The sequence below is a fragment of the Mus pahari genome, chromosome 9, assembly GCF_900095145.1.
Source record: "Mus pahari chromosome 9, PAHARI_EIJ_v1.1, whole genome shotgun sequence".
In the NCBI taxonomy this organism is placed as follows: Eukaryota; Metazoa; Chordata; class Mammalia; order Rodentia; family Muridae; genus Mus; species Mus pahari.
The window spans coordinates 87,768,920-87,794,474 of record NC_034598.1 but is presented as its reverse complement, the minus strand read 5'-3'; the positions used below and the strand labels follow the sequence as shown (position 1 = coordinate 87,794,474).

The following is a 25,555-nucleotide window of genomic DNA, read 5'->3' as shown; positions in this document are numbered from 1 at the left end:
CGCACACAGAGCAAATGCTCGGTGGCTGTCTGTTTATTCTTTTTTTTTTTTTTTTTCTTTTTTTTTCTTTTTTTTTTTTTTTTTTGAGACAGACATTTAATGGAAGACATTAGCTTCCATTTATGCAGTGTAAATGGCGAGAGCAGTCCCGACTGAATACCCAGAGCATCGCCTCGTCTGCATCATTCATGCACTTAACATATCTCAGCGAGGTGGTCCTTCTCTCCTCTTTGCAGAGACCCAGCCATCGTACGAGTACCCAGAGAACTGGCTGGATTCCGGCCCTGACACCTCTGGGTTTTTGCTCATGCTCACCTCAGAGGGTCATCTGGGTGGTTTCCTAAGGAAAAGTATGGCCAGGAGATTGACTTGCTGGGCAGTGAAGAAAAGGTGAGTTGAGTGTGGAGAGTGTTTAAATTGCAATCCTGCCTCTAGTACTGTGCTTGCAGGGAACAGTCATCCTTAATTATTACCCTTCCTTATCATCATGATTATTCCTGGTTTTCTCTGGTGGCAGAGAATCCATACTCCAGGTACTCCAATGTCTCAGCATTGCCAAGCCTGTCTGAGCGTCAGGATGTAGGTGGTCTGGGCACTCTGCCAAATGAGTCCTGCTGTGGTGCTGTGGCTGGCACCCCTCCCCCAACACCTCCCGCTTGGGTCAATCCAGGACTGGTGACCTGGAGTTAGGCATGGACTGTTCATGTCTATCCACTGCTACGTCAGGGCAACGCCCACTGAGAGTGACCTTGTAGACTGCAGTGGGAGACACCCTTTGAAACCTCTCCTCTCCTGTCCTGAGAGCCAGGTTAAAACCATCAGCCCCGCATCCTGAGTGCAAACCTTTCCTAACCCTGTTGCTAAACTAGACACCTCACTTACGGAGAGCCAGCATGGCAGCTGTTGTCCTGGAGAACAGAGTCCTGAGCAGAAAACTCTCAGACTTTGGGCAGGTAAGCGTGATGGGCTCCCACTGCTAGGAGAGAATTGGTTCACCAGATGTGAAAGCAGCCTGGGAAATGCTGGTGTTTTCTAATTTCCTAAGGCTACTAAGAAATATGGATTTATTTAGAGGCGAGGAAAATGCCCAGGAAGTCAACGGATAAGACGAATCTTAACAAGTTGAGGAGACAGAAGTTGGGGATCTGAGCTGCTACCAACATCTGTGTGTCTTTGGGTGGCTCATTGGCATCCTCTGCCTATCTACTTTATCTTCTGTACACTGAGAGGAAAGGGCTGGTCCTTAGTCACCTGGGGTAGGAGTCCCTATCTCTCCAGGGATGTTTATTCAATCTTTTCTTCTGGGTATCGAAATGACAAGTTTGTAAGAAACTGTCCTATTTTGACTTTCAGGAGATGATGTAGCATGAAGAGAATTTTGGGGGACTTATTCAGATCCAAGGAGGGAGAAATTAAACAGAGAGGGAAATGAGCAGGAATAAGCCTGGAGCCTGAAGCACCTTGAGGATTATGCTGGAGGGGGAGGGAATCCATTGTCCTCTCTAGGGAGTGCTTGCAGAACTTGTTCTTTACTGTGATATTTGTACTTGCCCCAGGTTGGAAATCATGGTTTGTACACTGAGATTCAGACCCTGGAGGTAACATGCCTGTGCAGGCAGCCGCTGCATACAATCCTAGAGAAAGCCAGTCTCTAGAGAGCTGAGCAGTTCAGGACATTAGGAGAGAGTAGATGTCAGAGTCAGGATAGCTAGATAGACAGCAGAAATCAGTAGTTGGCAGCATGTCCTGGATTAGAGAGATGTCTTTTCTAGCTTTTCCTTGGACAGGACTGAGGGGTTGAGGGTTGCCTGGAGTCAGAGAATTTGTGTTAAAGAAGGTTAATATGAGGGTCAGGCAGGTCAGTCCAAGGATTCTGACTCTACCCTATTTTAAGCTCCTATATTGCAGGATGCACAGCCCCTTGGCCATCTGGGGAGCTCAAGCCAGAAATCGGGGATGGGGAGTTAAGGGGAGGGACTTATAAAACACTTAGGTGTTTGTGAATCCACAGATTGTCCCTACCAATAACAGGGACACTCGAAGAGGGTCCAAACATGTCCTGGGGTATAAGCTCAGCATCAGAAGCAGACCACTTTCCTTCAAAAAATAAGAATACCCTGTCTCAAAACAAACAAACAAACAAACAAACAAACAAACAAATACCCTACCCCCATATTCTAGGATTAAGATGAAAGCAACTGAACATCGACTACAAATCTCTTACTACATTTCCTAGAACATTTGAAACTGCCGATGTGCTTTTGGTCAAAGCTGGTTAGTTTGTTCAACAGAATGAATCTTGAAAAGCAGGAAAGACAGACAGCAAGGCAGATGCTGTGTTTGGTATAGCTCACTCATGGGAAACCCACCACACACATAGTCAAGACACCAGGCTTGTCCTATTTGGGCATTTAAGCTATGCACTGAGAAGTCGCTTGGCTAGGATGAGGAGGTTGCTTAATGTCTGTAAAATTGAGGGGGGGGGCTTCTGGGATAGCTTAGTTAGGGTATCTTCTAGCTCTGTCAGTCTGCAAAAGAGACACATTTATGCATTCTTAAAATTTTTCAGTTATATTTATGTGTGTGAGGAGGTGGAGCATGTGCAGAAGTCAGAAGACAATTTGGGGAGTTACCTCTCTCCTTTCACAGTGTGGGGGTCCTGGGTATTGAACTCAAGTCATCAGGCTTGACAAGCAAGTCCGTTATCCCCTGAGCTGTCTTGCCAGGTCTGTTTACATCCCTTTAACACTTCTAACCTAGACGAACCGTATATATTTGATTTAATTCTAATAAAAGGGACATTGCAGGAAGGAGCCACCATTTGTTGAAAGCACATAATATGTCAAATGTATACCCACCTAACAAGCATAAGCAGTCTGATGGAGTGAGTGATTTAACACCTTCTTGATCACCCAATAGATCAAGAAGCACCTACTGTGTGTAAGTCACAGCAGTATTTTTCTTTTGCAAAACTACTTTAGTTCAGGAGATAAATGTTAAAGGAACTAACAGAATAAAAGCATCCTATAGCTTCTTATAGAGACAAATGTTGTGCAGAAAACTTAGGCAGAGGAGAGGGATCAGGGAGGAGCTCAGGGCTAACCAGCAGGAGACAGGGCAGCCAGTGCTCAAATCTAATCTGCTTCCTAAAACCAAGCAAACACATTGCATTACTGGAACATTGTCTCCTGTGGGAAAATGCTGATGTAGACACATATGTCTACATCCTGTCACATAGAGACACGTGGCTTAGGACGTTTGCATCTTACTTTTAATAGTTCTTCATTGTAGATGTATGCAAGGGGCTTGTGACCACGGGAGCGTATGTCTGTCTTCATAAATGTTGCATCATAAATGTGAATTTGCAGGCAGCTGCGGGAAGAGGTACAATTTATGTACATATTTATTATCAGTGGTTTTGAAATTTTCCATGGTTGAAATTCATTAACAGAGATTTTGTTGATGAAGCACATGGGAAAACCCTGTTAGGATAGGGTCAGTGTGGAGCACCCATTGCTATATGCATGTAACGGCAGTGAGAACAACTGGAAACAAACTTGCTCTTAAGAATCATTTCTGGAAAAGATGACACTGGACTGGACGATTGCTGGACACACAGGAGGGGAGTGCTGGAGGAGCCCACTGGGTTTCTATTACAAGAATCTTCAACTCTGAACTGCCCTAGTCAGAGGTGGCACATGTCAATATGTACTAAGAATGCCTCTCTTCTCTTGGAGGTCAACAAGACAACTAGAAACAGGGAATTCCTTTGTTGTTTTAAGGAAGCCAGAAAAGATTAGGGGCTCTTTGCTGTGAAAAAGACTAAAATCAGGCTTATCTGCGCATGTATGGGAGGTTTTAGAGGATAGAGAGGCAGTACCAAAGTAGGGCATGGCTCATGGACAGCGTACATAGTCTAAAGGCCCAATTGAAACACTGACTTCAATGTTAATTGTGGAACTAAAGGCCAATTGCTTGATTCTCTCTCTCTCTCTCTCTCTCTCTCTCTCTCTCTCTCTCTCTCTCTGTGTGTGTGTGTGTGTGATAGAGAGGGGGGGGAGAGGGAGATGGAGAGAATGAGAGAAAGAGAGAATTCATGTGTATGCAGTTGTAAAAATATATATGAGCCAAAGGCCAACTTTGAGCTTCATTCCTTTGTCACCTTCTATCATATTTATTGAGACAGTTGTCTCGGTGGTTTGGAATTTGCCACACAGCTAGCCTGAATGGCCAGGGAGCTCCAGGGATCCATCTGGCTCCATCTCCTAAATCTTGGGATTAAAATCACATGTCTGAGTTATCTCTCTTTTTTATTTTATTGGATATTTCATTTATTTACATTTCAAATGTTATCCCCTTTCTTGGTTTTCCCTCAGGAAAACCCCTATCCCATCCTCCCTCCTCTTGCTTCTGTAAGGGTGCTCATCCACACATCCCCCCACTCCCACCTCTCTGCCCTGGCATTTCCCCTACACCGGAGCATAGAGCCTTCACATGACCAAAGCCTCTCTTCCCATTGATGTCTGACAAGGTCATCCTCTGTTACAAATGTGGCTGGAGCTATGGATCCCTCCATGTGTACTCTTTAGTTGGTGGTTTAGTCCCTGGGAGTTCTGGGGTGTCTGGTTGGTTGATATTGTTCTTCTTATGGGTTGCAAACCCCTTCAGCTCCTTTGGTCCTTTCTCTAACTCCTCCATTGGGGACCCCATGCTCAGTCCAGTAGTTGACTTCAAGGTCTCCATCTAAGTTATTTCTATAACCCAGTTCCTTAGTGCTCTAAACCTGATTCTTGCCATCAACGAAAGAACGGACTTGTTGCCCAATAAAACCCATTTCCTAGACTGTTTTCAAAGTTAAATGAGATTGTTCAAATCAAATGAGGACCTTGATAAAAATCAAAGTCTTTAAAAATAATACAGTGTTTTTCTTTAAAAATATTTATTTACCTTATGTGTATGTATATGTGCCCAAGTGTGTGAAAGCAGGAGCCCATAGAGGTCAATGGAGACTCTAAATCCCTGGAACTGGAGTTATAGATGGTTGTTAGCCACCATGTAGATATTGGGAATTGGACAAAGGTCCTTCGTAAGGGCAACAAATGCTCTTAACCACTGAGCCATCTCTTCAGCCCCTACACATTACTATTTTTAGAAGATAGATGATAGCATAGTCCAGGTAGGGACAGATCTCTAATTTATTTTGAAGCTTCCTATAATTCTAACTTGCTGATAAATTTGGTACTTCCAGCTTTATAATATAAGGTTCTGGGAGGAAAATATGAATTTTCTGAACTTAAATATTTTTGTTTTAAGAGTCTTCAGTGTTCTCAAGCTCATTATTCTGAGTCCTTGACTAGAATCTTCCCACCATTTCCTCCTGTCCCTGGGATGATGTAATATCCACACTACTAACTTAATTAACTTGTTTACAAAAGAGTAATTGATCTTCACATTTTCTACTCCTCTTTGGGAACATTCTGTACATTTTTGGGTACATACAGAATGTAGTGTATTATTTTAAAACTTAAGAAAATGCCTTGGCATACTCTGGAATACCCACATGAATTCTGTCTTAGTGTGTCCCCTTATTGAAGGCACCCATTTTCAGATAGCTTAGTATCTGTGAGCTCTAGTGACTCATTTCAGCATTAAGCTATCATCTATTGCTGTACATGGGACAACTTGATGCTTTTTGTTAAAACACAAAAGGCCATTAACATATGTGCAATAATATTTTCATCATTTTACAAATAACCCTAATATTCTATTTAAATATTTTCTTTTTTTCCCTAATACTGGATATTATTTGGCCAGGACTAATTCTTACTATTATTCTGAGGTAATGAGGTAAGTGAAGTATTGAGAACATGAGTAAAGTGATCTTCCCAGAACGGTTCAGGTGGTAAATGGATGAGAGAGAAAAGCACCCAATTCTTGTATCCACAACCTATGAATGTCCCATTTTTAATGCTTTTTATATTTTGTTTCCCAGTGTCTTTTTAAGGAGATTTTTTTTTTGCACCACTTGCTCTTCCTCTAAGAATCTACTGACTTCTTGTACATGTGTCTGATGGTAAGAATTTTAGCACTGAAAGGATGGGCACATTTATCATAATTCAGATTTGTATCCTTTCAGATATGGGATAGGGTCTGGTATTGGGTGCTCATTAAAAAATGTTGATTTTTGTCAGTGACATCAATGCATAATTTAAGGTTCTATAAATTGAAAGCCAACCCAGGAGTGACTCATTCTCCCACTGTTTTCAACTTACTTATTTCTGATCACACTGCCTACTATGTAGCATGCACGTGGTTCACTGTGTTACAAAGCTTAACGAGCAGAAATAGGTTATGCTCGCCTCTTAACCAAGTGATCTAATTATGTAGGAAACAAGTTACATCGAAGACAACTCCAATCAAAATGGTGCTGTATCTCTGATATTCTCACTCAAAGAAGAAGTTGGTGCCCTAGCCAAGGTCCTGCGCTTATTTGAGGTAAGTGTGTAATATATTTCGATCACATTCAGCCTTCCTCTGATTTCTGCCTGATCTATTTCCTGTTCTCTACTCTTAACATTCAACTTTGTTGACTTTCCAGGACCACACCCTTAAAAAATACCAAACTCCCCTCTTCTACCAGCAGTCATATGACAATAGTGCCTCAGCTAAGAGTGGGACTTCTGGTCTACCTCTGTTTTCTACAGTGTTGTTTTGTCTGGCTTGAGCTTGCACAGGTCTTGTGCCTGCTACCACAACTGGTTGAGTTCCCATTCATAATTGCACTGCTAGGTCTGGAAAAAAAACTATTCTGCTTTAGTTATCCATTCCTTGGCTCTTACAGTTGTCCCAGTTCTTCTCCAATGACTCTGGAGCCTTGGCAGGATACAAATGACTCATTTAAGTTTGAGCATGTTAGTCCCCTTTTCTCGAAAACTTGACCACCTGCGGGTTTCTATTAACCACCATCTACCACAAACAGAAATTTATCTGATGAGATTTACATTGATCTGAGATAAGTTATTAGGTATTGGTTTAATATCATGTCAATTTAGCTGAATAAAAGTAAGTAGGTTCTCCCCTCAAAGCCTATGACTTGCAGACATAACTTCACAAACAACACCCAGATGTTTGTTTTCTAGGTGATTGCAAACCCAATCAAATTGATAATGAAGATCGGCCATCATTATATGACATTAGATGCAATTAAGACAATATCAATAACAATGGCTTGGTGCTGTGTATAAAATCCAGAGTATTTCATGTGGCAGGCAAGCACTGTAATGCTGAGAGACACCTTCAGCCCTATGGCTTCATTTCGGACATCTAAACCTGCTCTAGAAAAGGGAGTGTATTTAGAACTTATAACTCGGTTTTCTAACGTGGTGGTGGTAGTTGTGGGTAAATGAATGCCTAATATCAAGTAGAAGGCAGTGGGAAGAAAAAAAAGGTGTTTTCTGAGAAACAAACTGCTCTTGAAAAGGATGATTTTGTAAAATACTCCAGTGCACCTGCTTAGCCTTTGTACTAGGGAGTCACATATTCTTGAACAGTTGCCCCTTGGGACTGAGTTAGTTAATGGATTAAATAATAATAAATGAAGAAACTGTTGACAATATAATAAACAAACTACAAGCAGAATTGGATGAAGTGCACCTAAGGTGTGTGTGTGTGTGTGTGTGTGTGTGTGTGTGTGTGTGTGGGTAGTGGTAAGCCTTCACCAATAGGGTTTCCACAAAAATCAAACCAAATCATTTGTCAAAACTAATTAGAACAGCAACTGTCATAATTATATAACTATATAATTACAATAAGACAGTTATATAACTATAACTGTCTTACTCTAGTAATATCTCAATTAACATTTTTTTCAAAAATTGTTGCTGTGTACTATAGCCTAAAGAACTCTTATATTCTTGGATATAGAAAAACTAGTTGAAGAATGAGGTTCATTTGGTTTGAAAGGAAAAGACGCTACATGGTAATACTCACCTATCTGAGGTTGTCCATGGAAGGAGTCTTCTAGATATTTGTTAGTGTTAAGACCACAATGAGTAGAAATATGGGAATATACTTCACATCATTTACAAGTGATTATTTAATATGGAGGCAATGGGAGACGCTCATTTCAAGTATTACTTTTGTTAAATTACCCCCCCCAAAATAACAACAGAGTAAAAACTGTGCTCTAAATACACTTTTCTTAATAGAGACAGACGGTAAAAATCTATATTCTCAATATTGGTCTGAGAGGGAAAAGTATTTCATGTGGGGGTAATCACCTATCTACTGAGACTTTCTTATTAAATAGTCTTATAATAACTCTAGGCTTAATGAGCAGCCCCAGCCCTCAATACCTATAGCATGGCAGTCGTACAACTGGATACTTAACCAACTCTTACTAAATACTCAGAGGACTAAGGAGAGACCCACAGTGATGTGACATCTCTAGACTAGGATGCGAAAGGTCAGACTAGACCACCTAGTACTCTGGCCTGATGCATGTGGACACTTTCTTGACTTGGTTCCTAGTAGAACATACTAAAGCATGCTAGCTTCTCAAAGAAAGAAAGGCCTGTAGTATGTGTGTAGACTCCTTTTGGATTAGTAAGGATTATGTACCTTCCATTCAACTTCAAAGCCACCACCTCAAAAAGGAACCAGTTTTCCTTCTCTTTGGCCTTATAGACCTCAGCTGGGTAACTACAATAGAATGCATACCAATATAACCCATATTTATTTGTTTTTTTGTTTAGTTTTAATCCCTTCCCCCCAATATCCCTGCCCCTTCTCCTCAGAGATAGGGAGCCCCCCTTGGGTACCACCTCACCCGGGACATAAAGTCTCAGCAGGACTCTGCACATCTTCTCTCATTGAGGCCCAATCAGGCAGTCCAGGTAGGGAGAAGGGGATCCAGTGGCTGGGAATAAGCAAAGAAACAGGTTCACAAAACCCTGAGTTCTGAGGCCATCTCGGTCATTCTCCAGCAGCCTCAACAAGATTGTTTAATTGGTAGCATTGAAGAGCTTCAGGATTAGCAAGTTGCCAACATCTGGAGAGGCTCAGCTGGATATTGCTTCTGAATTTATATTCCACTTTCATGGATATGATTAATCTTTTAGAAGCAATCAAAAGGAAACTGTCTACATTTATTACGCAGATTTCCTGTGCCCTACTCTTGTCCAGGGAAAATACTCCTACCACCCCTCCACTGTTGTTAGGTTCTACACAGACGATGGAGTCACTGAAGTGAGCTAGTCATTTCTCCTTGGTGGCTAGCTATAGCACTTAGACTCCTTGTTACCAGGCAATAAAAGTGGAGTTACCGGTTGCTGTCTTTTGCTATGAAAGCGGTTGTTACTTGCTTTGTAGGATTTTATTGGATGATTGTGCTCTCATCCATTTAACCATTCCCTCAGCAGAGGCTGTTTAGTTAGCTTACAAAATTGGGTGAAAGACTTGGCGAATTTCTTTTCCTAAGTTAGATTTCCAGTATTGTAACAAATGAAGTCATTCTGTATGAACATTCTGTATAACATCTGTGGTTATTCCCAAAGCAAGGAGTTGGCACTGCTTCCCCTTCTTCTCTTCTCCCCCCTCTTCTTCATCCTCCTCTCCTTCCTCCTCTTCCTCCTCCTCTTTCTCCCCCATCTCTGCCTCTTCCTCCTCCTTTTTCTCTTCCTCCTCTTCTCTCCTCCTCCTTCCCCATCTTCTCTTCTCCTTTTGTTTTTACTGGGATGGTGCCTCACTAGATTGCTTCAGCCGTCCTGGGGCTCATGTAGAGCAGCTTGGCTTCATACAGAGGTCTCCTGCCTCTACCTCCCTAGTGTGCTACCACTTCTGGAGTACAAAGAGCTTCTTGGAGAAAGTGGCTACTTCGAGGGATGTCTTATGGGTGGGTGGTCAAATTGCCCTAAAGTGTGGTTTGCCTTCTGGCATTTCTTCTACCATGTGCATACACATCTTCTCTCTTCTGCCTTTGTACCTTCTCAAATGGTTAGACAAATACATGAGCTCACCTTGCTTCTTGGCTTTACTGTATCTCTTTATCTGATTTTTTGCCACATACATAAACTTTCTTGCAATTATTTATTAATTTTTATCATGCAGTATATTTTGATCATGTTTCCCCATCCCCTCATGCCTCACAGACCCTCCCCACTTTGCTCTATACAACACAGACTTTGGTTGCCTCTTAAATTTTAACAGAAGTAAATAGGGGAGGGGATGTGACCCCAGGGAGGGTTCACAAATCCTCTTTCTTCCTAAGCCAAGAAACATGACCTTGCTTTTTGCTTTGTTTAGGAAATGATGTCTGTTTGCTCATAGAAGCTTTTGAGTTCCCGCTGTCTCTCTGGTCCTCCCTCTGCAGGATTTCTCTGTCCTGCTTGGGGCTTTGATGTTTCCCACACCAGGTCAGGGTTCTCTCTGTCTTCAGATCAGGATATAGCTCTAAGCTGCTGTTCCAGCATGTGCTACCACGCTCCCTGCTATGATAGTATTAGACTAAACCTCTGAAACTATAAGCAAGCTTCTAATTTAAATGTTTTCTTTTATAAGAGTTGCATTGGTCATGATGTCTCTTCATAGTAATAGAACAGCGACTCAGACCCACACTCATACACACAAGTACAGAATCATTTAAGGGAAGCTGTGACCAGTGGTAACATCCTGGGGCCTCAGGGGACACGAAGAAGACTCGGCAGAAAGAGAGCATGTGTCAGATTCATTATTCTGTTCCTTGTACCCAGAGATTCTGATTCTCTTGTGTTTGATATCATATTAATGATAATGAATAAAAGTCAACATTTTAAGAGAGCTTATTGTATCCCTGGAAGAGAAGGCAGTGTTTACATAAGAATAACGACTTTTCAGTGAAACATGTGCTTTCTTCCTCTGTTCTTCACAACAGAGCTTCTTCATCTATGATTTTATTGTTTCTCTTCCTTAATTTCCTCAAAGACCAAAGAGAAGTGCCCATAAATGACCTTCATAGGTGGTATAAATGACTTTCATAGGTGGCATTTGAGAGAAGTTGTAGTGACATATGTTCTCCTCAGCATTGCATCGTTTATAACTGGACATACACAGCTTCAACCACAAAAGGGTGAATTTTATTTTAAGTTTTAGATCTATTCAAGTTCCTGTATCTGCAGGACAAGTTTTGTCCATTTGAATATTAGTATTTGTTTAGTTATGAATTCATGCTGTGTCCTGGTTTTCTACTTAGTGAGCTGTACTGGTGGAATCAGTCGTAGTGAACAGCATATGTATTTTTGAAACATTTTAAAAATTTGGGAGCCCATTCTATATACAGGTGTTTGTGTGTGTGTCTTAGTCATTGTTATTTGGCATGAAGAGACACCATGACTAATACAGTTATTATGAAAGAAAACATTTAGTTAGAAGCTTGCATAAAGTTTCAGAGGTTTAGTCTAATATCATCATGGCAGGGAACATGGCAGCATATGCTGGGTCAATAGCTGAGAGCTACATCATGAAATGAAGGCCCAGAGGGACAACCTGGGCCTGATGTGGGCTTTTGAAACATCAAAGCCCACATCCAGTGACATATTTCTTCCAACAAAACCACACCTACTCCAACAGAGCCTCATCTCCTAATCCTTCTAATCCTTTCAAACAGTTCCATTCCCTGATGACTAAACATTCAAATATATGAGTCTGTGTGGTTGTTCTTATGCAGACCACTACAGTGTGTTAAGGGTCACATGAGCTAAACTATCGCCATCTAAAAACAAGTTGAGGAGAAGCTGTAGTAAGTAGGCCATGCTTTTGTGTTCTTATGATATTTATAAAGCAGGTCACAGTTTTTTATGTGAATACGGAAATAGGTGTTTTGATTTGTTAGGCAAGCGTCTCTGTTTGGGATATTGCATAATGATTGCAAGGTGACTTCTTTATGTTGGAGTTCAGTGTGTTTTGTTAGGTTTCACAAAGTCCAACATTTGCTTTTTAGTCCATTTCTGCTTCTGAATCAATTTAAAGTGCCTAGATTTTGAAGACTTGTCAATATTAGAAATGGATCAATAACCAAGACACTTTTCATTTCTCCAAAAGGCAATCCAGGAGTAAGTGAGACATTTGATCTCTGCCTTTTTGAAATAAGTACTGTTGTAGGGAATAAACTTGGAAAAATGAGACCTCTGGCCTTGTGATTGCTCATGCTCTGGTGATCCTTCACCCGACCCTTAAGATGTCAAAACAAACCAGAGAAGCCCACAGAACTTGGCTTAGGAGCTCTTTAGACACAGAAGAAGGGATATCTGGTACTCAGGCAGCAAAACCGCACAAGTTTCCTTTAGCTGAGAACATACTGCAAGGAGCATTCCCCCAAAACTAATCGTTCCCATTTCCTGTTTCCCCACATCCTTTAAGACTGCTTAAAAATTGTTTGTGTGAAGATATTTAAAAATAGGCAAGGGTAGTACTATCATAAAAGATAACACACAATAGAATTAATATCAATCTATAAACAAGTATTACTAATCAGGAAAAGCAACTTTATTATGAAAAAGTCATGAGTCACAAAAGAGAAAAAAAATGGCTAATAATGACAGGAAAAGATGTTATTTTTATCAGCAACTGAGTAAAAGTTTCAATAGTGAATTATTAACTATTTTTATGTATCAGGTTAGGAAAACAAACAACACTGGGAGTCCTGATAGTTGATACTGGTGAATAATATAGGTTCTCTCATGGAGGGTAGAACAGATGATGTAGTCCCTTTGAGAGCAGTGGGGTAAGATACATAAAGTTTAAGGGATGAATACTTTCTGGTTCACCATGGAGGCCCCAAGGCATTTAATTCAGGAAATCATCTAGGTAATCAGGGACAAGCATGTAGACAATACCAGTCATTGTTTCTAGTGGCAAAACATATCAGGAAAGTCACTTGTCAGTCACTAACACACTGGTTGTAGAAATCAAGGCACATCTAGATAATGTACTATAGCAAGTGCTGAGAAATTGTATAATGGTTCGCTGGCAGATTGAATCTGCGGGTAAAGGCATTTTCTGCCAAGTCTAATGACTTGTTTTTATCTCTGAGATCCACAGTTATGGTAGATGTAGCTAATGACAAATTAAGAAGAATTTGTTCAGGGGATCCATCCCATCATCAGCCACCAAACCCAGATACTAATGCACATGCCAGCAAGATTCTGCTGAAGGGACCCTGATATAGCGGCCTCTTGTGAGGCTATGCCAGTGCCTGGCAAACACAGAAGTGGATGCTCACAGTCAGCTATTGGATGGAACACAGGGCCCCCAATGGAGGAGCTAGAGAAAGTACCCAAGGAGCTTAAGGAGGCTGCAACCCTGTAGGTGCAACAACAATATGAACAAACCAGTACCCCCTGAGCTCGTGTCTCTAGCTGCATATGTAGCAGAAGATGGCCTAATCAGCCATCAATGGGAAGAGAGGCCCCTTGGTCTTGTAAACTTTATATGACCCAGCACAGGGGAAGGCCAGGGCCAAGTAGTGGGAGTGGGTGGGTAGGGGAGCAGGGGCGGGGCGGGGTATAGGGAACTTTCGGGATAGCATTTGAAATGTAAATAAAGAAAATAATAAATAAATAAATAAATAAATAAAAAAGAAGAATTTGGTCATCTCTCTAGCTTTGCTATAGTTTTGTTTTGTTTTGTTTTGTTTTGTTTTGTTTTTTATTCAAAGAAGAAACTCTAGGGAGATTTTTGTGTGTGTGCTTGCTCCTTAGGAATTCTGAATTCTCACTCAGTTGCACAGTGTTTCAAAAAAGATGAAGTGGGACCTATTGATCCCTTTTCCATTTTGTTATCTACAAATTCCTCTCATAGTCCTTATACTTTTGATCTTTGAGGTCATTACATGAAATACCAGCCTGTGAGTCCTCCTGGCACTGTCACATTTGCCACCATAGTTACACCCACCATCATGTGGGATTTCAGAAGCAACTTCATAGCAGAACTTAGTGATTCTGTCAGGTCTACAAGGGTTATTCTCAACATGGAAGACAGATTGATCATGCTAATACAGTGAGATCTGGTTGTCTGTCTGCTCAAAACTTCATAAAGACCCCTATAAATTTCAGAATCGAGGCCAGACTCATTCAAATAATTTGTCTAGCTGTCCTTCATCTTTTGTGGCTATTCCAATTTATCAGACTTCTTTTATTCCTTCTTCTAGGCCAATTGCATCCACCATCCCCATGGGGGCTTCCTGTCTATTAACTCCTTTAGAATGTGCATATGGTTTGTTTTTTCAAAGAGACCTCATGTGCAGATCCTCTCAAATACTAGACTGTATCCTAATGCTATCCCAGAGCAGCTCATCCATTTCATCTGTCCTGCCTTGTATTTATTTTTATCCCCTGTCACTATAAAATAATACATAAGATAATTGCCTTTTATGGCTATTGTCTTTATTACCTCAACTTGAATGTAAACTTTAAAAAGAAAAAAGTCTAGGTCTGTTTGTGATTGGCACTTAGTGACTACTACATATATATTTATATAGGTTATATATGTATATGTACATGCATTTTCATATATAATACAAATAATATATTATATATAGTTATATAACATATGATGATAATAGTAGTAGTACTACAGATTATGTTACACCCATCAGAGTGTATGCATGTGTTAATTTGTCCAAGACCCCCCAAAGAGCACACAGTGCAGGTATTAATAAGACCAATCATGTGTAGATAGGGAAACTGAGGGATGCAGAAGCATGAAAATAAAATATCTAGCATTTCATTGATGATACAATTCGGAGATTATGAATGAAGAGCTGGTGTCCTGGGGATTCTATTCAAGCAAAACAACGTTGTGTCTATATGATTTATCGAGCTTCTGCGGCATTTCAGTGGGTGGAAGGGAGGCTTTCCCATACCACATCTTTACAACTATTGTCTTAGACATTTGATCCAAACCCAGGCCTTACACAGGTAACTGTAGGCTGTGAATAGATTTCTGTGTAATTAAGTTTGGATGCACGTGACTCATTCTTCCTACGTCTCATCAGCTGGTGCTTGGTTTTGCCGAAGGTAAAACAGAGTTTTAAGTATATAAGGGATTCCTTTTATTCATGAAATACAAAATGTTTTTAAACCCTGCTCTTCAACTCTAGTTGACTGTCTTAAGTTCTGGCTCTGTATATTACTGTGGTAGTAATGAACACCAGACTCACACACCTATAATTTTCTCTTTTAGGAGAATGATATCAACCTGACACACATTGAATCCAGACCTTCTCGTTTAAACAAAGATGAGTATGAGTTTTTCACCTATCTGGATAAGCGTAGCAAGCCTGTCCTGGGCAGCATCATCAAGAGCCTGAGGAACGACATTGGTGCCACTGTCCACGAGCTTTCCCGAGACAAGGAAAAAAACACAGGTGAGAGTCTGAAGAATCTTGTGACCTAAACAATACCACACTGTCTTCATTTAATAATAGCGTACATAACAACGTGGGCATAGTGGAGAGTAACTAAGATAAGGACCTAGACAAAAGCCAAGCATAACATAGGTACATAATTATCTCTTCCCCTCTTCCTCGGTGTAGCTGTTTCTTACACTCACTGAATATGTTGAAAGTACAAGATATTGTGTAGCCCAGAGTGATCTCAAGCTCATTAAGTAACCAAGGTTGCTCTTGAACTTCTGATCCTTCTGCTGGTGCTAAGATGAAATACCATGGCAAAAAGCAAAGTAGAGAAGAAAAGACTTATTTCAGCTTATCGTTCCAGGTTACTGTCCATCATTGTGGAGGAAGTTAAGGTGACAGAAGCATGAAGCAATTAGTTACATAGTATTCAGTCAAGAACATAGAGAAAATAATTGTATGCATGCCTAGTGATTAGCTCACTTTCTCTACTCTTATACAAGCCAGGATCCAAACCTAGGGGATGGTGCCACCCACTTTTAGGATGGTTTTTCCCCCACATCTTTTAATATAACCAGAATAATGTTTCCCCCAAAGACATGCCCACAGGCCAACCTGATCTAGACAATTCTTTCCCAGTGTGAGTGAAGTTGATAATTAACCATCACATTCAGTGTGGTTTCTCGATGAATGTAAAGTGATGCTCTACCTCAACAAAAGAGCTTTCCCCAAATTCTTAGAACATGCTAAGCCTGCCTGGATCAGTGATCACTTAGTTCGTTCATCCTGGTACTTTCATTGTCATCTTCCATTCATTTATCTTGCTCTTCCACTAGATCACTTGTCTCTTTTACTCACATCTATATCTGCAGAATAAAGCACAACATGTGGCATGTAGTAACCATTCAGGAGTGAACAATTAATATAGGCATTGTAAACAAAACAAAATAAAACAAAACAAGTGTTTCACTGTCCACTTACTGTAAGACTTATAGGTATAATAGGCTTGGAGCTGGATCAATTTGGGTTCAAATCATTGCTTCAGTTTCTGACTTTGAAATCCCTTCTTTGTGTTTCCCTAGAGCTTGTTATAAGATCATAGCACTGTGTCTAGCATATTGTAGGGATTGGCTCAATGGCATTATGGGGCTAATACACTTAGGTGTAGCCTATGAAGAGCATGGACAAGCAAGATGCTTGATGCTTTTTTACTTTAGGATGAAAGGTATATTCATATGAACTATTTTGAATAGAATTCATTTTTAATTTTAGAGAAAAGTGAAAAAATGTACAGAGAATTTTTCTGTATTATACTCGCCTTGTTACCAATCTGCATTCATACGACACATTAAAAAAATTGATGGGCCAGTAGTGATTGATTTATTACTAGGAAGTAAAGTCCAATGGTCACATTCAAAACCTGCTTTGTGTTGTAGGGTTTTATTGGTTTTAACCAATGCATGGTGCTCTGTGTCTGCCACCACCATGGCACACAGCTTAGTGCCAGTGTCTTAAAACTACCTGTAGTCCAACCCTCCTTCATACATCCTTTCTCTTATTTACAGTCTTGTAGTTTTGCCTTTTCCAGAAGCAACATTTTAGATGGGCTTTGTTCACGTTTGACTTTATATATCATTTCATTTTTACTCTTGAATAATATCCCAATGTATTAACTTAACCCCAGATTACCTATTCACTTATTTTAATGGCATCTTGGTTGACTCCAATTTGGGATTATTATAAATGAGCATATTATAAACAATCATGTATAGGTTTTTAATGCATTTTGGTAGACACTTAAGAGCATGCTTGTTGAGATGACCCTAATTTCAATTAACTCCTTTTCTACCTCAGAATCTAAAGTGGCTTTCCCAAACACCAAATTCTTTGAGTCAAGAACACACTGTTACTGAATTAGTGTACAGGTACAGATACTAAGCATTAGTAAGATATAAGAGATAAGTCTGGGTGTTCTGCTGTAGAAAAAGATGACTCCAGGTAACAATAATGTGCTCTACTCTTTAAAGTAAAAAACAGAAGAAACATTTTAAAACATTTAACCAAGTGATCAATGGTTGAGGAGGATAAGTATGATTATTCCAATTTGGACATTATATAATTTATATATGTATGGAAAATATTACATTGTACCATCTGAATTCTCCACCCACTCCTTCCTCTCTTTGTTCAGGGTATCAAACCCATATCTTTGAGTGTGATACAGAATCAGTACAGTTCTTATGTGCCAATGAAAAGGTATTTATAAAAATTTCACTTAAAAAGCAGAGATTCTTTAAAATAAGACAAAATGAACCTTGTAGAACAGGCAACAGAAATGTCCCCCCGAAAGGTAGCTCCAAGACTCTCTAAAGATGTCTTCTCTATCCTCGCCTCTCAGATATAGCTCCCCATCTCTGGCTTGCCCTTGCCCAGAGTGATCATATAGGCTTGGAATTACCCTTGTAATTCCTCTTATTCAGACTTCTATGCCTCCTCCGTCTTCTTCCCAGGCTGATGGCTGTTCTCTCCTGCTTTTCAGGCCACCTGCTCCCAACAGGAATTTCAGACCCTCTGGACAAAGAAAGGGCCTGCAGGGTCCTGGGGTCAGCTCTGTTTCTGGTCAGAGCAGGTGGAGTCTGGGCCAGCTGGGCTCTGGAGTCAGAAATCAAAGCAATTGACAGGCAGGCAGGCAGGCAGGCGCCACTTGGAGAGCCAGGGAGATGCATGTAGGCCAGCTGGAGGGCTGCATGCAGCCTGAGCTGGAAGCTCCAAGAGGAGGTTCTCAGAGAGGATCTAGAGAATGAAATAAGAGCCCAGTATCTTGAATCGAAACACAGCACACTCGGTGTGACTTTGGACAAACTGCCGAGGCTGACGATCTCAAGTTGCATCCAGTGCAGAAGAAACAAGAGTTCTTGGCATTATGGGGTTAATGGAATCATGTCAGCAGCCACTGGAAATAGAGCAGCGGATGTTGAGGGGCTTCATAAATGTTCTATATTCTTGCCATTATTATCAGTTATGAGAAAAGACACAACTACCGGCGTTCCAGCAATCCAGTTTATACAGATACTTTCTTCATAGATTTCAGAAGGGGGAATATGATCTTGGAGGTCATGTGGCCCTACCGACTACTAAATTTTACATAGTGCAAATAGAGATTGCGACTTGGCTTTAAGGCAGGGTATAGTCTGTATTGTCATGGGCCAAAGTATGTTAAGTACCAACTGATGTATGTCAGATACTGTGTTAGGAGCTGGAGAAAAAAAAAAAAAACTAAGTGGAGTGCTTGTTCCTAAGTAGCACACAGTCTGGCAAAGGGCACAAGACACCCAGGTAGACACAGAAAAGGGACTGTCGTTGGAAGGAGACAAATGCTCTTTCATGTAGCTCTCAAGTTGTAGCAGTGAGAAAGTAAAACAAGCTCACGTTTTGTTACTGAGATATCCTGGAACCACTGCTGAACTTCTTAGACACTAAAAATTGGGTGAACTTAATGCCTTGCTCAGATGGCAGGGTGCTAAAGACTGAAATAAGTGTGGGCGTGCAGGTGTGTGTGTATGTGTGGGTGAAATGGGGGTGGCAATTGTATGTAGCAAAGAAGAAATAGCCAGTAGTACTTGAAATGTGTTTTGTGATCCTACTGCTTTGTGACCTCTTCTTGGAGCAGCTGGTCACTCACTCATAGGGCTGGTCCCACCTAGACTGAACTTATCTGTGACGCAACAGCTGCTAGGGATATGGCAGATGCTGAGGTGACACCTGCTGAGAGAGACTGGCCATCAGGACTCCGGTGGTAGATTTGCAGAGAGGAGTCTGGGTCCGGAAGTAGGGATTTTGAAAGAAAAGCAAGCGTGGCTCTGTATAGTCGCTCTTTTCTGTCAGCCTCACTCGGGGAATGAGAAGAGGAAGAAAGCTTAGGAGGAGATTGGAACCTTTGATTCTTTCTCCGGACAAAATGCCCTTTTTAATGAGGGGCTCAGATCTCAGGGGCAAGTCTGACAGCAGGTTCAAGTGAGAGACCTGAACCCCTCAAATCAATTAAGCTAAACCACTTTGCACTCTGGTCTCTAAAGCATTCAAACAGAGGCGTGGGTGATAGAAAATGAAAGTTTCTCAGTTTCTTAATTGCTAACGTGCCCTACCCAAAACAGCTTGGGGGAAGGTTAATTATGGTGACAGGTTAAAGAAACCCCAACCTCCTCAAACGCCTCCTGGAGAAGCTGATGGGAACTTAATAGGATTTTAATCCAGAGAGCCTTTTGAATACTTAGTCTATTCTCCTGCCGCCTTCTCTCCTGATGACCTCAAATCCTTCTTCAACCCAACATGAAAGAGCATTAATATCAGCCATCGATCCATCTACTAATCCGTTTACTTTCCCTTTGAGTCTCCTGCATGACATTGCATTTAGTGGGGGGTGGAAAATACCTACATGGAGACAGACTGTAGCCAGAGTGAGCAGACACCCACACAGTGTCTTAGGTAGTTGGAGGTTAGGGGCATGGCCTTTTGAAAGACTTTCCTCTTTGTAGATGTTTCTTAAAAGTAAATGGACACTTTTTAGACTTTCTCCAAATGGGGATTGTTTAACAGGATACTGTGTGGAAGCAGTAAGCCTAGATTCCCATTACTTTGTATTATATTCTGTGCAAACAGAAAGATTGGCTGATATCTATCAATCTATCAATCTGTCAATCTATCAATCTATCTATCTGTCTGTCTGTCTATCTATCTATCATCTATCTATCTATCTATCTATCTATCTATCTATCATCTATCTCTTATATTCATTCACATGTTTTCCCATGTGTCTGTGTATATTCACAAGAACACATGTTTATATATGCATGTATCATATATCTGTCTGTTTATTCTGTCTGTCTGTCTGTCTGTTCTATCTATCTATCTATCTATCTATCTATCTATCTATCTATCTATCTATCTATTAACCATCTTTCCATTCACCTGGTTTTCCATCAGACTACTTATATACATAAGTACATATATGTGTATATTTGTATGTGTCATCTATTTATACATCTATTTATCAATCCATCCATCATTTGTTTATCTTTTTATCCTCTATGATCTATCTATCTATCTATCTATCTATCTATCTATCTATCTATCTATCTATCTATCTATCATCTATCTCTATACTATCACTTATTTATCTGCCTAGCATAGAGTTAAGATTACCGATAGAAGACAGACGAATCTTTATTACACACATTTCTTCCCTCTAAGCTCAATCCCCTACAGGTTTCTCTTTTCTTCTTCAATATCCCCGCTCTGCAGAGCCATACTGAGTAAGACAGATGTTTGACATTCATTTAGGATTCCTGTAATCAGTGGTAGGATCCCATAAAAGGCTCTGACCTGCCCCTCCCAAGTCTTGGCAAAGTGGTGCACATGTGTGCACGCCTATTTGCTTTTAAGACGAGAACACTTTTCAAAGGAGTCATGGTTCCTAAGAGTCTTTAGCAGAAAGCTGCTTAAGGCTGAGTGGTCCATATGGTTGGAGTTTCTTCAGTCTCACCACCTGCATCTTTATATTTTTTCCTATTGCTTTCTCTGTCTGTGTATTCTGTTTCTAACTTCTCCTTCTCTTGTCAATTAAAACTTTCCTCCATACATTCAGCTTTCCCCTGTGTGTGGCTTTCACAGGCACAACTGTTAGATGCTCCTGGTCCTGTATCTGCAGGAGATGACTTATCTTTGGATTTGTGGGAACTCACGGTTGTATCACTGTTTTAAGTCTTTCTTTAGATGCTCCCTAAATGTTATATTGCTTTAAGTAAGTCCTGACAGCTAGGGAGACAGCTCCTGTGTCTTCAGCCTGTGCCTATTATCTGGAAGGATGAGCACGTCCTAGAGGAGAGGAGGAAGTCTGGGACTCTATGCAGAACCACCTAATGCTGTTGATATTCTGCTTGCGCCCCCAAGATGTCAATGATTCATTTGCAAAGAAAAGTCTGAACAAATTCCCTGATGGGGCTGTCTGGTTGGCCAGGCCACTGAGTTCAAACTTAGAAAGATCACAGAACGAGGAGCAGGTGAAAAGAAGAATTTCTCATTTGTGTTCCAAACCCTGCTCTTGGAATTCTTCCTCATTTTACACGTCTACTGGATCTTTGCGATAGCTAGAGTAACCAGAGAACATTATTCATGTTTTCAGTGTTAGGAAATGAGGGAGAGGTAAAGTTGGGAGGTAGAATGGTTTTGCATTCTTCATTGTTCCAGTTTAGCCCCTGGTCAGTAGCCATTCCACCAATTTGCTTGCTCTCCTTAAGCCTGTTGCATCTCATTTGAAATGTGAAGATATTTAGTGCTAGTGTGATTGTGTGGATTACATGATATAATTTTGATAGAGGCTGACACACAGGGCCTGTATTGTCAGTAAATTAATACATGAGTCTTTTAACAAGATACACGATGATTTTCACAGGTGTTCAGGTCCAGAGTCCCCAAACTCACGGTCTTTGTTAAATAGAGGGCAATACCACATGCTATTCGGGCTAAGATTGAGATTGTGAAAGTTAGAGGGAACAGACCAAGAATGTCTTTTCTCCACATGACACAGATGGTTCCAAAGTGATTGTAACTAAGTGCCAACTTGTCATTCACACTGGTCCAATGGGAACCTCGTAGTGACCCAGAAAGAGCAATAATTTAAAAGTCAAGAGCCAGTATTTGCTTCACTACTTTCTACATGGCCACTTGTCCCCTTTCAATAGTTAACCCCACCAGCCTTTTCTTCTTCATCTGAGAGACATAACTAAGACCCACTCTGCTACTTCCTACACTTCATGGGCAAGGTTGTGCAAGATAATCTTGGGGTGTAAAATGATTGAACTGAACTTGATCCAGATGAATGAGACCTCAGTCTCTGACACGTTTGGGCCTCAATAGAGAGATGTGGCTGTCATCCACAACTTCAGCTGACATCAGGCCATGTGTTACCACCAGCACCATGGGTGTGGATCCAGGATAGCAACGCAGAGGGAATTGGTGGCAGCCTTCCCCACATTAGGGTTGACGCTATCCATTGGTCATCCAGGGATAACAGTAGGAGGGAAAGCAGGAGTCGTGCCCACCCTGGTGTGGAGTCATTGCTGTATGATGTGACATATGGCAATGATGGGAAGACATGGTATGTCTAAGGTGTATCCTTTTGTGTGCACTGAACTCAGTCTCTGGTCCAACAGGTGGGAGGAGAGGAAGACTTGGGGTTAGATAAGGCATTGCATGTATTATGTTTGACCCGATATAGGCTAGTTGAACATAACTCAAGTTGTGAGAGATATATCAGCTTATCCCAGATCCTATAAGTATTTAGAAGGCAGAATTGGATGTTATGGGGATATAATGGCTAACCTGTCACTATGTACCTGTAAGAGACATGTAGTATCTTTGAGGCCAGAGAGAGATGGCTCATAGTTTAAAACACATATCACTCTTTCTGAGGATAGGAATTGGGTGTCCAGCACCCAAGTGCGGTGGCTCACAACTTCCTGTAACTCCATCTCTAAGGGACCCCCAATGACCTGGCCTCCTCTGGCTCCGGCACTCACATGCACATGCCTCCTCTGGTTAAAAATAAAGTAAATCTTAAAAAAAATGGAGACACATAACCCATTGTAAGGGCCAGTGGGAGAGTAGCTCTAGCTTAGGCCCTACAGTAAAGGGCACTACAGATTTTTTTATTTAGTTATAATTTCAATGTTTCACTGAAATTTCTAGTCTTCACTCATTTCTATTTGTGATTCTAAGAATCGGATTAATAAACAGAGGCTGTGTGCTTCGCCAGGATCCCACCATGTCAGATACAACGCTGTCCAGGATGCAGAGGGCGTTAGCTTATCCTTCCAGCCAAGCTTTGGTCCCTTTACTCGTGCCAAGATGATGGTTTTTCTGTCCCTAGAAAACAGACATAGAAGTTCTTTAAAGGAAGAATAAGACCCCTGGAGGTCTTCACCTGCAACGTCGGGCAGCCACGCCCTCTCCCTTCGCAATGGCTCCTGGAACTCACACAGTAGCTGCTTCAGTAGGAGGCTGGGGCCATGGCCTCGGAGGAGACACAGGGGAGCCTGGAGTTGGGGTGAAAATACCCTTCTGTTCTGGGTCTCTGTATCTGAGGATTTATTGCTCTTCCTGAGACAGGCTGGCCACCATCCTGGGTGCCTTGTTGACTCAGCCCCGGGGCTGGTGAACATCTGACAGAGGATGGGAGTTAGATTGGGATCTGTCTGCCTTGAACTACTGTGGATTTAATGGACTCTCACTGACCCAACGAAGCAGGAAGTCGGCTCTTGGGAGCCTTTTCTTTGGGAACACTCTGGAGCCAGCGGTCCCCTTGACGTCTGGGTAGAACAGTTGACCCTGACTTAATGGGACCGCAACGTGGGTGTCCAGGGGCCTGCTCTCTGGCTGCTTCCTTTGGAGCCAAATCAATATTTATTAATGATCTGCACCCCCTCCCGTTTGCCACTGGCTTCACAGAGAGCCTCTGTTGCACCAGCCGGCTCAGTAATTCATTAACCCCAAGCCCAGCGCCTCTGGAGGGGCTGGCAGAGCCTGACCCACCACTGGGGTATTTGGCAAGGTCATTAATGAGCTAATCTGATTTAAGTTTTCAAAATGAAGGCCTGGGTCACTGGGGTCAATGCCTCTTCTCAGCATTGTGAGTGAGACCCCTGTGTGTGGGGAGGGTCCGGTGGGGGTGGGGCTGCAATCCAACTGAGAAGAAAGTGTACGGAGTAGGTGGTAGGTTTTATGATATCCAGGAAGGTCTGGATGGAAGACAGAAAGGAGTTCTTCAGGGCCCTGTCAGGCCCTGCTTTAGCTCATCAAAAAGGTAATTAGAACTTTTTGGCTGACAAATTGGTCAGGCCTACGGGCTGCGGGGCACAGAAGTGAGCTTTGGCCGGGCCACCAGCAGCTTAAATCACCATATTTACTTAGCCGGACAGGCACCTGTGGACTTGGCTCTGAGATTCAAACACAATGGCTGGCGATAGAGCCACCTGCTACAGGTTTGTTGCTTCCCATACCAAAGAAGGAGACAGATAGCTGGATTTATTCCCTGATAAATTTTACAGAGGAAAATCCAGACTCTTGGGGGGAACAAGTCACTCTTTCAGACTCACATGCTTAGGAAGATATCCCTGGGCACGGAGATGTTCACCCTTCCGTGCGTGGTGTCAGGGCAGAGATGTGTTTGGAGCTGAGTGCAAAAGGTGCTTTTCTCTGGGCTCCATACTTAGGGGGTCCCCAGACTGCTTGTTCCTTCCGGCTCAGAAGAGAAATGAAGTCATGTGCCTCTGGCCATTCTTACCCCTCTACTGGGTTCTTGTCTCCGCGGGGTCTCTTTTCCCAAGACTCCTGCCTTATTCCAAGCTTGCAAGCGTTTAATGGACCCAGGTCCTTCTATTCCATAGGACACAGGTTACTGGCCAGGGCTGAGGAGAAGGAGGAGGAGGGGGAGAAGGAGGAGGAGGAGGAGGNGGAGNAGGAGGAGGAGGAGGAGGAGGAGGAGGAGGAGGAGGAGGAGGAGGAGGAGGAGGAGGAGAGTTGAGGGAGGGCTGAGCAGTTGCCAACAGTGAATCCCAGGCCTGTCACCATTTACCTTTTGGCCTTCTAATAGCAGCAAGAATAATAATATGATGAAATACTTTAAAATTCCTTACTACGTGTTAAACAGTGCTGTAAGACTTCTTTATGTGCCTGTACATAGGTCATCATTTTTAATCTCTCTCGGAAGTGTGCGCATGTGCACACCCAGTGTGCAGTGTGTACATGTCACAGCAGGAGTGTGGAGCTCCGAGGAAGGAGACCTCTGGTACTGGTCCCCTCCGTCTACTTTGAAACAGTATCTCTTTGTTTCATCCTCTGTGGGTACTAGACTACCTGGCCTGTGAGCTACTGGTGAGTCTCCTGCCCCTACCTCTGATTTTGCAGTGGGAACCTTGAGATTACAGGCATTTGACTGTCTCTCCATGGAGTTTCTGAGTGTGAATCCAGGTTCTCACGTTTGCTAGGAAGGTTCTTTATGCACTGAGTCATCTCCCCATCCACACAGAGTTCATCTTGATCCTCACCAACTCTGAGAGACATAGGATTTTTATGACCATTTTTCAAATGAGACACTAGGGAACCACTGAG

The 25,555-nt window shown here is 41.8% G+C and overlaps 1 protein-coding gene across 2 annotated transcripts in view; it reads left to right on the top strand.

The window, feature by feature from the left end:
- The first annotated feature begins 665 nt into the window (after positions 1-665).
- The window catches only part of Pah (phenylalanine hydroxylase), a 59,796-nt gene continuing 34,906 nt past the window's right edge, over positions 666-25,555 (top strand). Inside the window, exons 1-3 of one of the 2 annotated variants that reach the window (XM_021205217.1) lie at positions 666-953; positions 6,388-6,495; positions 15,217-15,400. In XM_021205217.1, coding sequence (XP_021060876.1) covers positions 894-953; positions 6,388-6,495; positions 15,217-15,400 — 352 coding nt within the window. In that variant the 5' untranslated portion in view covers positions 666-893. The remainder of the gene's footprint in view (positions 954-6,387; positions 6,496-15,216; positions 15,401-25,555) is intronic. The other variant, XM_029542112.1, reaches the window with a different exon arrangement.